The sequence below is a fragment of the Natator depressus genome, chromosome 6 (genome assembly GCF_965152275.1).
Source record: "Natator depressus isolate rNatDep1 chromosome 6, rNatDep2.hap1, whole genome shotgun sequence".
Taxonomy (NCBI): Eukaryota; Metazoa; Chordata; order Testudines; family Cheloniidae; genus Natator; species Natator depressus.
The window spans coordinates 25822667-25835862 of NC_134239.1; the positions used below are offsets into that span (position 1 = coordinate 25822667).

The window sequence follows — 13196 nt, forward strand, 5'->3', positions numbered from 1 at the left end:
TTGTGCCCCTGCACAGGGTGCTCTTCAAGAGGCACTGACAGATGCTGTAGCTGGGGTGTGATGTGCCCTGATTATTCTGTAGTGCCATAGAATCTAGTGACCTACTGCATCAGGGATGCAAGTTAGGGTACCCCTTGGGGTTGTTCTAATGGGGGATGGGGGAGCAGGGAGGGTCAAGCCAGTACTCAGGATCAAGGGATGCAAGCTGCCCCTCCTCTGACTCAGCATGGGGGTGACTTTGACCTCTGCTGTCAGTGCTCTCAAATAATTTTTGTGAGATGTTTAATATCTTGGTGGTGGTGTAGCTGTGTTAGTCACAGGATATTAGAGACAAGGTAAATGAGGTAATATCTCTTACTGGACCAACTTCTGTTGTAGCTCAAAAGCTTGTACCTTCACAGAGCTTTCCATCAGGTCGGGGGAAGGAAGCAGTGTGTCTGACCTAAGTACAAATTAGGACAGATTGTGAAGCAGAGGGGATAATACAGGGGAGGCAGTTACTTGAATGGGCAATTGGGGGTTAGATGATTATGCATAAAAGGTTTGAAGTGGGCAATTAAGGATAACAAGCGGGTGTGTTACAAATTGTTGTAATGAGCCAAAAAACAGTGTCTCTGTTAAGTCCAGGGCTTTTGGTATCTAGCAAAGTTATATATTTAAATTCACAGGCTTGCCTTTTGAAGGAGTTGGGCAGGTTTCCCTTGAGGACAAGTATTGAAAGATCAAATCTACCCTGCTCCACAGCTGATTTAAATCATGATTTAAGTCACTAGTCAGGAAGACTCGCTTTAATCATGGATTTCTACATAAAAGTGCATTCTTATTGGTTATTATAACCTTAATACATATTCTTCACAGCTCGGAGATAGATGTAGGTTTCACTTTTAGAAGGTACACATTACACATTTTTTTTAAAGTGATTTATTTTGAGAACTTTTCAGATTAGTTTTACAGCTATATCAGAAAATGAATGATTGGTTATTTCATTTACCAAAGGTAATTGAAGCAGATATTTATGAAGTCACTGGGAGGTGAACTATCTCCAATTCAACAGGTTAATTGTTAATATTTGAAGGATTTTCTTGCCATGCTGTGCTAGGAGGAGAACATCACCAGACAGACACTTAAATTGTTTTATTTAACTAAAACAACAACGTTATGTATTCTGGATTTTTTTCCCCAACAGCAAACATACAATATTTTAACAAAACAAGCATATGAATTTTTTAATTTAAACATTCAAATTTTTTAAAATCAGGTTTGTTTTTGTTAAAATTGTGTTTAACTAAAATAGTTAAATGAAATATTTAAAAAAAAAAATTAAATCCACTATGTCAACCAGGTGAACACAAGAAACTTAAAATATTGGCTTCTGCAGCTAACTCAGTTGTCTTCACTTTCATTTTCCTATTTGTTCATAATCTGGAAAAGAAAAAGCTTTCCTGCTTTTTCAGGTCCTAAACGATTCCTTAATTTGGAATGAATTAGTCCAAAGGAAGAAAATATTCTTTCTGCACCGGCAGAAGAAGCTACTGCTGTTAAAAGTGAGATTATCACTTCCAACAGCCTCTGAATCCAAGTAGGGTGACCAGATGTCCCGATTTTATAGGGACAGTCCTGATTCTTGGGTCTTTTTCTTATATAGGCTCCTATTACACACACACCCCCGCCCCCCAAATCCTGATTTTTTCACACTTGCTGTCTGGTCATTCTAAATCCAAGTGCTTAAGTGACTTCCACCAGTTCACTGGTGTGACTTTCTTTAAAATATCATCAGCAAACATATATTTCTTGAATGGTTCTTATTCTCAAACTGGGTCTCTCTTTTGGCCTGCTGCCATTATAGGTTTTCCCTTCTAGTGAGAGAATGGTAGATCTCAAATCAATGAAGGCTACACTCAGAAAGACCTCAAGGCTTCTGGAATATGCTGCTCAAACAGTTTCACTTTTGTTTCTACTGCCTGTCCCTCCCTTCTCACATTTATCTCCAGACTTTGTCTCCTTGTCCAGATCTATTCTGCCCCCAGCAATCATCTATTCATTGAACTTTTAGAAATTTTGCACTTTTAGAGAGGAGTAAGGGATTGACTCTGTGTACACAAATTTGCAGAGTGACAATAGGGTTGAGGTCTGTTATTTCTCACCTCTATATATTTAAAAACATTTTTGCTCTTAACAAGCATGTTATCTCTGGAGACACAAATCCATAGTTTGAGAACTGCAAAACTAAGCATCTCTGATGACGCTCAGTCTAGAAGATACCAAGTCCCATTGGGTAGATAGATTATTTAGCTTAATCTTTCTATACAGAAGCCCCTGGAACCCCATAAGATTGGGTCCCTAATCCATGAACTATTGGAACTCATTTACAAAACTTTTCTTCAACATTACATGAATATTTTGTCTCATACTATACAATTAGAATTTATAATCCCTATTCCATGATGAGATATCTTTGAGCTATAATGTAAAAATAGTTTTAATTAATATACATTGGTTTTTCCCTCAAAGCATTTTATCAAAAAAATCCATTTTAAATAAAAATCCTTTTATTAAAATTTTTTAAAATGTTTTAAAAATCATTGATTTTTATCCACCCTGCTGTGGAGTGATTGCTTTGGAAAAGTTTGTCTGTGGATGATATGGTGTTTTGTCTTTTATCATCTTTCTGTATGAGCTCACTGGAATGCAGCGATTGTCTGGTTTCACGCACATAGTTGTTGCGGGGGCACTTGATGAGGTACACCACATGGTGTGATAAGCATGTGTAGGACCCATCAATTTTGAAAGGTGTGTGTGGGAGGGGAGTATTGATCATTGCAGCAGTGGAGATATCTGCAGGTTTTACATCTCTTCTGGCACGGTCTGGTGCTGCTTTGAGTTGGTGTGTCCTGGTCTGTGAGGAACTTGCTTCTGGTGATGAGGTTGTAGGGTTATTTTGAAGGCCATAGGGGATTTGGGAAAGATTTCTTTCAGGGTGTGGTCTCCATCAAATATGTGTTGTAATTGTTTAATGATACCCCCATATGGGTTTTGGTGTGGAGTGGTAGGTGATAACTATGGGTGTGCTGTCAGTGGCTTCTCTTTCCTGTCTTCAAGCAAGTTCTCCTGGGGTATTAGGGTGGCCCTTTCCATGATGCAATCTCTGCCAGAGTGTCCTTGTTTAGTGAATGCAGTGTTTGTTGTATCCATGTTGGTTCCAAGTAGTGACCAGATGTCCTGATTTTGTAGGGACAGTCCTAATATTTGGGGCTTTTTCTTGTATAGGCATCTATTACCCTCCAACCCCACCCCCATTTTTCACACTTTCTATCTGGTCACCCTAGTTCTAAGACATTAGAGAGACAAGCTGGGTGAGTGCCTCACCTGCCTTGTGTATCTTGTTTAGGGAAGTCACGTATCAGAGGGGTAGCAGTGTTAGTCTGGCTCTGTAAAAGCTGCGAAGAGTCCTGTGGTACCTTATAGACTAACAGATGTATTGTTTAGGGAAGGTGGTTTTAAGTGTGTTTAAGATGTGTATCTCAGACTTTCTCTTTTGGAGCAAATTCTGTTGTTTGAGTGTTTGGCTGTAGATAACTTCTTTGCATGTGTGGTCTGGATTGGCTGCTGGATTCGTGGAAGAAAATGTGGTGACTGGTAGATTTCTTGTATATCTTGTTTAGATTAAGCAGATTGTGGTGTCCAGAAAGTTGATGCTGGTATGGGAGTCTTCTAGAGAGAGTTTAGATTTTCTGTCTGGAGGATGAAAATATTGATGTATCTCAGATACAATATTGGTGTTGCGGTGCATTTGTCCAGAAATTCTTTCTTGAGGTGGCTCATGAAGAGGTTTGCATATTGGGGAGCCATCCTGGCACCCAGGGCTGTTCCAGTGATTTGGGCAAAGTGTGTGTGTGTTAAATTTAAGTTGTTGTGGGTGAGGGTGAAATGGGTGAGTTTGAGTGGATTTCTGAGTTTTTTGTGCATTATCTTGTGTGTATTGGAGGCAAGCAGTGATCCTATCATGTCCCAACTTATATTTAGCTCAGACACTCTGCCTCCTCCCCCAGACCTGAAGAAGAGCTCTGTCACTTCAAAGCTTGTACCTTCCTCCAACAGATGTTGGTCCAATAAAATATATTACCTTACCTACTATGTTTAATAAATTGTAGCTTTATATAATATCCTCTTAAAGTTGGTCTCTGTTCAGAGATAGTAGCATTTGGGATGCTTTCTGCCTAGTCAATGGCTGACCTCACTGTCTTTCTCAGAACGAACCAAGGTAGTGTTGGTGAATGGTGATGGTTTAGCAGACCTGGAGACCAAAGGCTTTTAGTCTCCTAGTAGGGACAGCATAGCATGAAGGGTGGCAGTGTCAGCTTCCCCCCTCAGCCCTGACCTGGGAAGCGCTGGAGCATAGTTCTGTCTCTGCCTGACTAATCCTTGGCTTCTCTGTGGAGCCTACCAATTGAGAGGCTAGATGTGATGTGAACACGGCAGTCTAGAAGATGATTCCTGCTTGTACTGGCCTGAACTTAACCCAGCGCATGAGGGTGAAATGTGTTCCAAAGAGACTAGTTCTGAACGCGACACATCCTGTAGTGACTGTGCTAGTACAGGACAGGTCGGTGCACTTCCGTTAGGTGGGGGTTTACTTTATAGATAGCGGCACTGCAGAAGCCTGTGGTTTTAAGGCTGTGCTACAAACCTTACTTAGATCATAAGATCTGTGGGGCAGGGATCATCTCTTGTTCTGTGTTTTCCACAGTGGGAAGTGGTTCATGACTAGAACTCCTAGATGCTGTAGTAATACAAACATATTGGTGAACATATTTTTAGACCTGAGCACTTTTACAAATGCCAGTGAATTGAGCCTCTCAGCATTGCTGTGAAGAGATCAAGTCTGGGTACTTAAATCCACTCCATTTTTGGCGGAAGAGAGTAGGTGCTGGTGGAAGCTGCTGTATTTACAATTTCCCCCACCCCTCTGGAATCCCAGTAGTTCTGGGGATGGATAGGGTGGGGTCTCAGCTGTTTACAGCACCCTGTAGCCATCTCCCCTCAAACCTGGTGTGCCGCTTTGGGATGGTATGGGAATGAGACCTGCAAAGAAGGGTCTCCCTTCAACGTGCTAGAGAAGCTCCAAAGTAGACCTGAGTTGTTAATTGACTTTTCTGGCGTGGCTGCCAAACTGAAAAACCAGGGGAAATGTTGTTTGGTTTCAAAAGTGTTTTCTAATTTGCTGACAAATTCCAAAGTTCATTACAGGCCAGCAAAGATTGTGTGTGTGTGTTTGCACCCCACCCCTTTGCCTTCAGCCCAGTGATTAGGGCAAACAGGATATACAAGACATAGGACTGGTCTGCACTGAGAATTTAAATCAGCCGTGAAAAACCCACACTCCTGGAGAGACGTAATACACTGAACTAACCCAGGGTGACTGTGCTGGGTCGACGGAAGAATTGTTCTGTCAATCTGGCTACTGCCTCTCTGGGAGGTGGATTAACTACAGCAAGGGGAGAATCCCTGAGGTTGGAATTCCTGCTCTGGAGCAGGGACTTGAGCTCAGACCTTTCTTCCTCTCTTCTTTCCTCTCCTCCCCTCCCCATACCAGTGTGTGTACAAACTGCCAGTCTGTAGGTTGTTATGGGTGGGTTGCTCTCAGTCTCTCCTGTTGAAGCTGTTCCACTTTAGATAAATATCTAAATAGTCATGGTGACAAAGAGTGAGGAGGAGTCTCTAGGCTGGTGATTAAAGCACTGATCTGGGAGGTAGATGTCCTCATTCAGATCTTCTCTGATTCAGAGGAGGGGTTTGAATCCACATCTCCTGCCTTAGTTACCAGGTTAGAGAGTGGTACTCATGCTCTCTCCTGGGCACAATGAAGGAAAGATTGAGAGCTTGGGTATGTGCAGACACCTGTTGAGTTTGCTGTCCTCAAATTACCCTTTTTCCCTGGCTGAAACAACCGGGTCAAATTCACAAATTGTTTTGGGTTGACCAAAACTGTATATTTCACCAAGTAAGTTACTTGCCTGAAAAACATCACCATGTCCTACTCCTCTGGGCTAGGAGTAAGGTGACAAAGGGCGGTGAGTCTGGGCCAGATTGCTGTTTCTGCTACAGGGACGCCTCTGCTAGTCCTTTCACATGAACAACTATTGGGAAGAACCGCTTGGGTGAAGCCAGGCTGCTGCAGTGTCAGCAGCCCGTCGCTTTATCTTGCAGTTCTGCAGACTTCACCAGAAGAGAAGGTGCAGGGCAAGTCTGGTTGAACCATTGTCCCTTTCATTCCTCTCGCTGCTTCTGGAAGAACTGGCACTTCCTAATAGAGCCTAAATCCTTCCTCAACTTCCCCTTTCACCCTCTGCCACCTCTTGCTCAACACGCTGTCCGTTACCTAACCTCCACTCGGCTGCTCCATCTTTAGTTGTGCAGAAATGGCTGGTGATAGCTACTCTGGATTCAGGTGAGGGGACAATGCCTGGGATTAAGAAGGCAACCAGGCTGCGGACTTAATGTATCTGATTGTTGGCCTGGCAGCATCAGCAGCCTGCCTGGATACCAGCTGCATGTGCTAGTATCTAACTGAGGAGGGAGGCGTACATTTGTTCACTGTCTTGTGTTGTGGTCAGTGCCTAGCTGGCCCATGCCCCCTCACCAGAGATTGTTGTATGTTGGTTCTCTGGAACCCCTGCCAACGCAGTGTTGCTCTCTGTTCTCCTCTCGTGGTTAGGTCAGGTATACAGGTTTAAACCGTTTAAGTCCTATACTGCTTTCAAACTAATGACCTCTGCCCGTCCACTCAGACAATAGAAGCGCTTATGCTTTTAGAGCCAGAGCTCCCAGGTTCATTGCTCGTGGATGACCAGTCCTGAGGCATGGCTACATGAACATAACTTTGTTCAGTAGCAGTGCAGCGAAGAGCTTAAGTGAGGACCATAACGTTCCTGGCTCTCTGATAAGCCAAAATATACTTAATTCCAGTGAGCAGTTTAGCTGCCTTGCTGGTGATGGCTGCCTTGGTGCAAAGGGACACTGCGCTGGTGACAGTGTAAAAGCACTGAAGACTATAGACTGGCTTAACAGCCAAAGAACTGTAAAATGAATCTATAAATCACTCCATAGACAGTGGCCTGGCTTGAAGTGGTGGGGAGCACCTGCACTGCCCATTGACTTGAATGGTACCTGTGGTCACTATAATGCTCACAGGAGTGTGAGTACCAGCCTCGGCGTAGACTATTTTTAAAAAAACAAAAATCCCCAGGGCACAAGTCTTAGATTTCACCAGCCAATTCCACCAAGTGCAAACTTCTCTGGCCCATTAGCTGCCTTAAACAGAGTCACAGACAGTCCCCTTGGGTACTCCAGTCTGTCTTGCCAGTCCACTGGTGAGCTGGAGCCGGTTCGCACTGGTTCGCTAGAACCGGTTGTTAAATTTAGAAGCCCTTTTAGAACTGGTTGTTCCGCGAGGGACAACCAGTTCTAAAAGGGCTTCTAAATTTAACTGGCCCAAAGTGGCGCCTTAGGCGCTGACTCCATGGGTGCTCCAGCCCTGAAGCACCCAAGGGGAAAATTTGGTGGGAGCAGAACACCCACCGGCAGCTCCCTGCCCCACCCCCAGCCCCGGTCACACCAAAGACAATGCTTGTAGCCAGCCCTATGGGAAACTATATGAAGATTTATTAAACAGGAAAAGGAAATGAGTTATTTACAAGCAAACAAACTTAGGTAACACAAATGTTAGTCTTTGCCTATATTAAGTTTTGAAACCTTCTATAATCAGCTTGGTTCGTTTGTTCTTTAGGGCTAACCCAGACTAAGGAGCTGGGGATCTCTTGCTTATGGGGAGGTTAGGTCAGTATAAGAACGTCTCTCGAGGGTGTGGATATTTCACACACCCCCTGAGCAACTTTGTTATACTGGTACTGTTGTGTAGACCTGGCCCTTGTCTCCCCAGAGCTGCAGCAGCATAGAGATAGCTAGTAGTTCCCTTTTGCTTGGGGTTTTTATCCCCTTCTTGCTACATGGTTTGAGCTGCAAACTCTGCTGATAGGAGGAGTCCACTTGCATGACTGATCTTCACTGGGAGGAGAGCGGAACAACAAGTCTTTTGTCCTCTTGTTGACAATTCCTCAGTTGTAAGATCCACCCGCAGCCTCTCTGGTATTGATGGGCAGCCTCTTTCAACAGGGTCATAACAATTTCTGTAGAAGAGCAGCTCTTCACACTAATGTCACTCTCCAGTACTGTACACCAATTCATACAGTATCAGAGGCTCACAATACAACTGCTCCAATATTACATTACAGTATGGAACACCACTATTGGAAGTAAGATTAATGCACGCAGCAACTCGCATGCATCCAGTTGTCTAAACGCTTTCTTATAAATCTAATACCTACTTGATCAGTACTGACCCACAAGTGAGCCAAACGGATTCCAGCTGTGTCCAGTTGAGAGATGGACTCTCTGGCAAATGGCCCGCAGCCTCAGCTGTTTTAGCACCTCTGGAAAATCAAGCCTTGAGCCTCTTTCTAAATGTGTCAAAGAAATATGTGCAGTGGGTACCCTGGGCTGGAGCTACCTTTTAGAGATGGGCACACGGGATGTGTACCTAGCTTGGGACTAGAGCTGTTTGGAATCTTTGCATTTTGAAAAAAAGTTGCTCAATTTTCCTCTTTCTTGCCCTACTTTTGACAATGTAGATTTGAATGTTTGGCTTTGCCATTGCTGGGTTTCCATTCTCCTTTGGCTGAATTCCATTAGGTTTTACGGGTGGGGGGAAAGATCAGATAGAAGAAAAATGGTATATTAAAAGAAAAAAGGAGCAGCATGGACAGACATGCAGGCAGGAGAGTGTGTGTGTGTGTGTAAATGGTTCTTGTACTCTAATGAATAAGGCAGACTGTCCTGTAGTTAGAAATCAAATTCTCCTGGAAGATGGCAGGGGAACAAAAGAACAAAGGGGAGAAATCTCCTTGAACTCAAGTTAATCTTGCCCAACCTCTGACCACACAAGTTAACCCAAATGGCCTCAGAATTAGAAGGGATCTCGGTTAGAGCCTAGCTGGGCAGTGGAAGTCCAGCTCTGGAGCTCAGGGAGAGGGGGTGGGGATCTCCTCCTGCTCCATACATCTGGAGCTAGACCTGTGGAGGCATTATTTCTTATCTTTGCAGTTGAGACTGGAGCAGGAATTCTGTAGCACGGAGAAGTGACATTTACTTAGTTCTTCCCAGTCTTCCTCCGTCATTACTGTACTGTACTCCTCTCATGCTGTGCTTTAGCCCCAGACCCATTTCAGATGGGACTTTGCGTCTGACATGAAGGTTGAGAAATTGGAGGCTTGAGGTTTTGAAAGCGCTCTCCTGTCTGTGTAATGCTGGTATCTAGCACTGCAGAAGTTGTTCAGAAGGGAAGTTGCCTCATGTAATCAAGTACAGTACATGGAGCCAAACAAATGTGATAAACTGCCTCGGGCCTGAGCCAAAGCCCACTGAAATCAATGGAAAGGATCCTATTGACTTAAATAGGCTTTGGGTCCAGCTCCTGCTGCTGGAATGAATGTGGACCAGTGGACAGAACACTGGGCTGGGAATCGGGAGACTTGGCTCCTGTTCCCAGCTCTGCCATTGACCCTGGGCAAGTCTCTCTGCCTCCATTTTTTTCGTCCTCCCACCCTCAGTCTGTTTAGTCTGTAAGTCGCTGCCCTGAAGAGCTACCTCATGCTCTGCTTGTACAGCACCTGGTGCAGTGGGGCCTCTGTTTTAAGTTGGGGCTTCCATGTGCCACCACAATGCAAACAATGATAAAGGAGTAGACCTGATTTGCCTTCTGTTTTTGAAGGATTTCATCCATGTCTTAGTATAAACTTCCCGAAAGTGTTTGTAATTCTTCTTACTGTTCTACTGACTTGCTCTGCCATGCACTAGCTTCTCATTAAACCAAAACCGACGTGCACTAATGAGTACATTTGTATTTGCACAGTATTTTTAGAGCTCCCATTGGGCTATTACAATTATAGCTGGCGTTTTAAAGGTACGGGACATCAGATTTTCAGTGGGTTTGAAACACTTCTTTCCCTTCTCAAAGGCTTCTTCCCCTCCCCACCTCTAGGTCTCCAAGACACTCCTATGAGGAAGAGGACAGTGGTCTGAGGGAAGCTGAAGTCAAGCTGGAGCAGGTCCAGCTGAATCAGGAGGGCCCGGAGGAGATTCCCGGGGAGAATGAGGAGATGAGGCAGGAGCCGCTGGAGACAGAGGAGCCTCAGCAACTTTTTGAGGCAGAATGCATTCAAGAGCAGCAGGAGGAAGAAGAGGAGGAGGAGAAAGCTGGGCAGGAGGTCAGAGCAGAAATATTGGATCTGTGATCTCTCTTGGTATGGCTGTGACTTCATGGGGGACCATCCGTGTGGGGTAGACGCATCGCAGCAATGTGTAAAACAGGGCTTGTACTTGTGATACTTACCTATCCCAGTAGCTTAAAGGGTCACACTAGCGTACGCTCTTCCTTATGATGGTGCAGCATGTCTACCCCGGCAGTTTGCATTGGTATAGCTGCAGCTATGCAAGCACCCCCAGTTACACATAGCTTAAGTGTGCAGATGCCACTTTCGTGTTTACTGGCTCCTTTCTTCCCTCCTCCCCTCTTCCTCCCCCCTCCCAAAAATCAGTCACTGCACATAATGGAGAACTAGTGCTGCTCTGACAAGTAGCACCACAAGGCCTGTAATTCTGTGTTCTAATTCTCTGCTGTGGTGTATGTGTTCTGCCTTCTCTCATAATCATTCATTACGGAGAGTGTCACAGTTTCTCCAGTCCTACAAAGCCACAGATATAGGACTCTTAAGGAAATTCTGAACCTGTGTGTTCAGAACCATGCCCCCCCCCCTTTTTTTTGTCCCATGCTCTGAGAAGCCTTGGCCTGATCTACTAATAGATCTGAAATTGGGGTCCAGCATTGCTGCCTTCCATCCCCTAGGGGTGTCTGTGCTGTATATAGTTCAAGGCGTGGTGTGGCCCTGGTAAACAAGGGAGACAAAGCTGGAACTCAAGCTGTATGGAAGCCTGTCTGTGTCACTCTGAGTTGTAATAAACGTTTAAGATGGACTGTGATTGCATATATCATGACATCCCTCTTATTAGGGGGTGGTATGGCTTCATAGCCCCTCAGAATAAATTTCGTTAGTTTCCCTGTCCCCTGCCTGAGAGTGAGGATATATATTCCTTTCTGATGGGGGCTGGGCAAAATTGGTGGGAAATGTCTTTGTGAAAACTCATGCAGAATGCCTCACCAGTTCATTTTGTGACCTTTCACCTGTAAAAATGTTGTCTTTTTAAATGATAACTGGGAGAATGAATTTTTTACATGTGAAAGAAAGCTCAGTGTCTTTGCCCAAAGTTTCATTTTTGGGGGTGGATCTGACACTTGTTACAGTGGGCGTTTAATCGGCTTTGCTCCTGATCTGCTCATTCTTTGCATTCAGGAGAAAAAGAGGAGGAGGAATGAGGAGGAGGAGACACCAGAAAAACGCCAGAAAGCTCCGAGCACCTCCAGCGTGGAAGGGGAAGAGGATGAACAATGTGATGGCCAGTCCCCAGCGAGTTCCACAACGGTACATGCTACTAAGAGTGCTCTGAATCGCAAGTGCACTTAGAGCTGGACTAAACCTTAGTGAGAAGAGACCTGACTGGTGTGGCTATGTAGTTGGGAGGAAAGATGGTCTAATACTTAAGACCTCAGGAGATCTGGATTCACTTGCGAGCTCAACAGACTTCCAGTGTGACCTTGGGAAAGTCACTTACTCTCTCTCTCCCTCATTTGTAAAATGGGTGTAATCCTTTCTCCATCTGTTGTCTGGCTTGTCTACTTACACGGTCAGCTCTTTGGAGCAGGGATTGCCTCTCCCTATGGGGATGTACAGCACCTAGCACAATGGTGTCCTAGTCTCAACTGGGGCCTCTAAGAACTTTTATAATACAAAATAGTAGTAACCTTGGCCATCTTCAACATTCATGAATTTAATCAAACTGATAGTCTGTCTTGTTTCCTAGCATGTAATACTGGGTCTGCTTTATACACTTCCCCCTCAATGTCCTGTGGATATGCAGCCCTGTGTATCCAGATATGGTAGGTGTATGGGGAAAATGGCTCTTCTCCTGTCAGAGTTGATCTTGTTGGTCACGGATTAGGATGGAGAGTGAGGAGTCCAGTGCATGCAGATTTCATTCATCTTTGGGGTGATGGCTGAGCGTTCGGGTGGCTTCTTAAGCACCTGTTAGCATTGTGCTCCCTTTGTGACTCTTAAACCCCATGCTACCTGCATGTGACTCAAGGTTGCCTGGTCAGGAAGAGTTATAACACTTTCAAAAGGTGTTGACAAGAAACATGTAGCAAGGGGAGTGTTTCGTCTGTAACTGTCGGAGGAGCTGCTCAGACAGGGAGCAAAGCTTTGTTACATTACAGGAAACATTAAGAATAAAAATCAAACTTCTGGGGAGCAATAGAACTACCTGGATTCTGGCCCCAGTCTGTTTGCATTGTGACGAGTGATGGGAATGTGTGTGACTATCAAGCCAGGAAGAAAAAACCCTCACTGCACTGAGCAGAGTGGGTGGCAAAAGAGAAACAATCTAGTTTTGGAGCTTAACCATGGACTTCAGTGAGAGCAAAGTAGGGCTTGTGCTTCTGAAAAATCCCACCCTACCTTTGATACTAGGGACAGAAGCTCTCTTGCAGAGTAACCCCCAAATACCTATACCTTCCTAGGGAACTGTTGCTATGACCAATCCCATACACAGCAGGGAAGGGGTTAAATATCCAGCAGAGAAGGGGTTAAATACTGCCTCCGAAGGGGCCTTTATGACGTTGGTGGGGAAGCTTCCCCACCAATCAGGCTGTACACGCATTCATTCAGGGGAGAGAGGTGCTCACAGTCTTTGCAAAGCAGAAAGGACTTGTGCACAAGCAGTGGAAGGAATTTTGTTTAAACTATAAAATATATATTTAAAAGCCTGGATCATCCATAAGAAACCAAGAATGGAATCGTTCCAGGCTGGGACTGGTTTGGAAAGGCATGAGCCTGTGGGGAGAAACATAGGATCAGGACAGGTTTCAGAGTAGCAGCCGTGTTAGTCTGTATCGGCAAAAAGAAAAGGAGGACTTGTGGCACCTGAGAGACTAACCAATTTATTAGAGCACAAGCTTTAGGACATAC

General features: G+C 44.7%; 1 protein-coding gene across 3 annotated transcripts in view; it reads left to right on the plus strand.

The window, feature by feature from the left end:
- Positions 1-13196, plus strand: part of LSP1 (lymphocyte specific protein 1) — an 83949-nt gene that overhangs the window by 48111 nt on the left and 22642 nt on the right. For all 3 annotated transcript variants that reach the window (XM_074954845.1, XM_074954847.1, XM_074954846.1), the window contains 2 exons: positions 10097-10322; positions 11466-11594. In XM_074954845.1, the coding sequence (XP_074810946.1) occupies positions 10097-10322; positions 11466-11594 (355 nt within the window). The remainder of the gene's footprint in view (positions 1-10096; positions 10323-11465; positions 11595-13196) is intronic.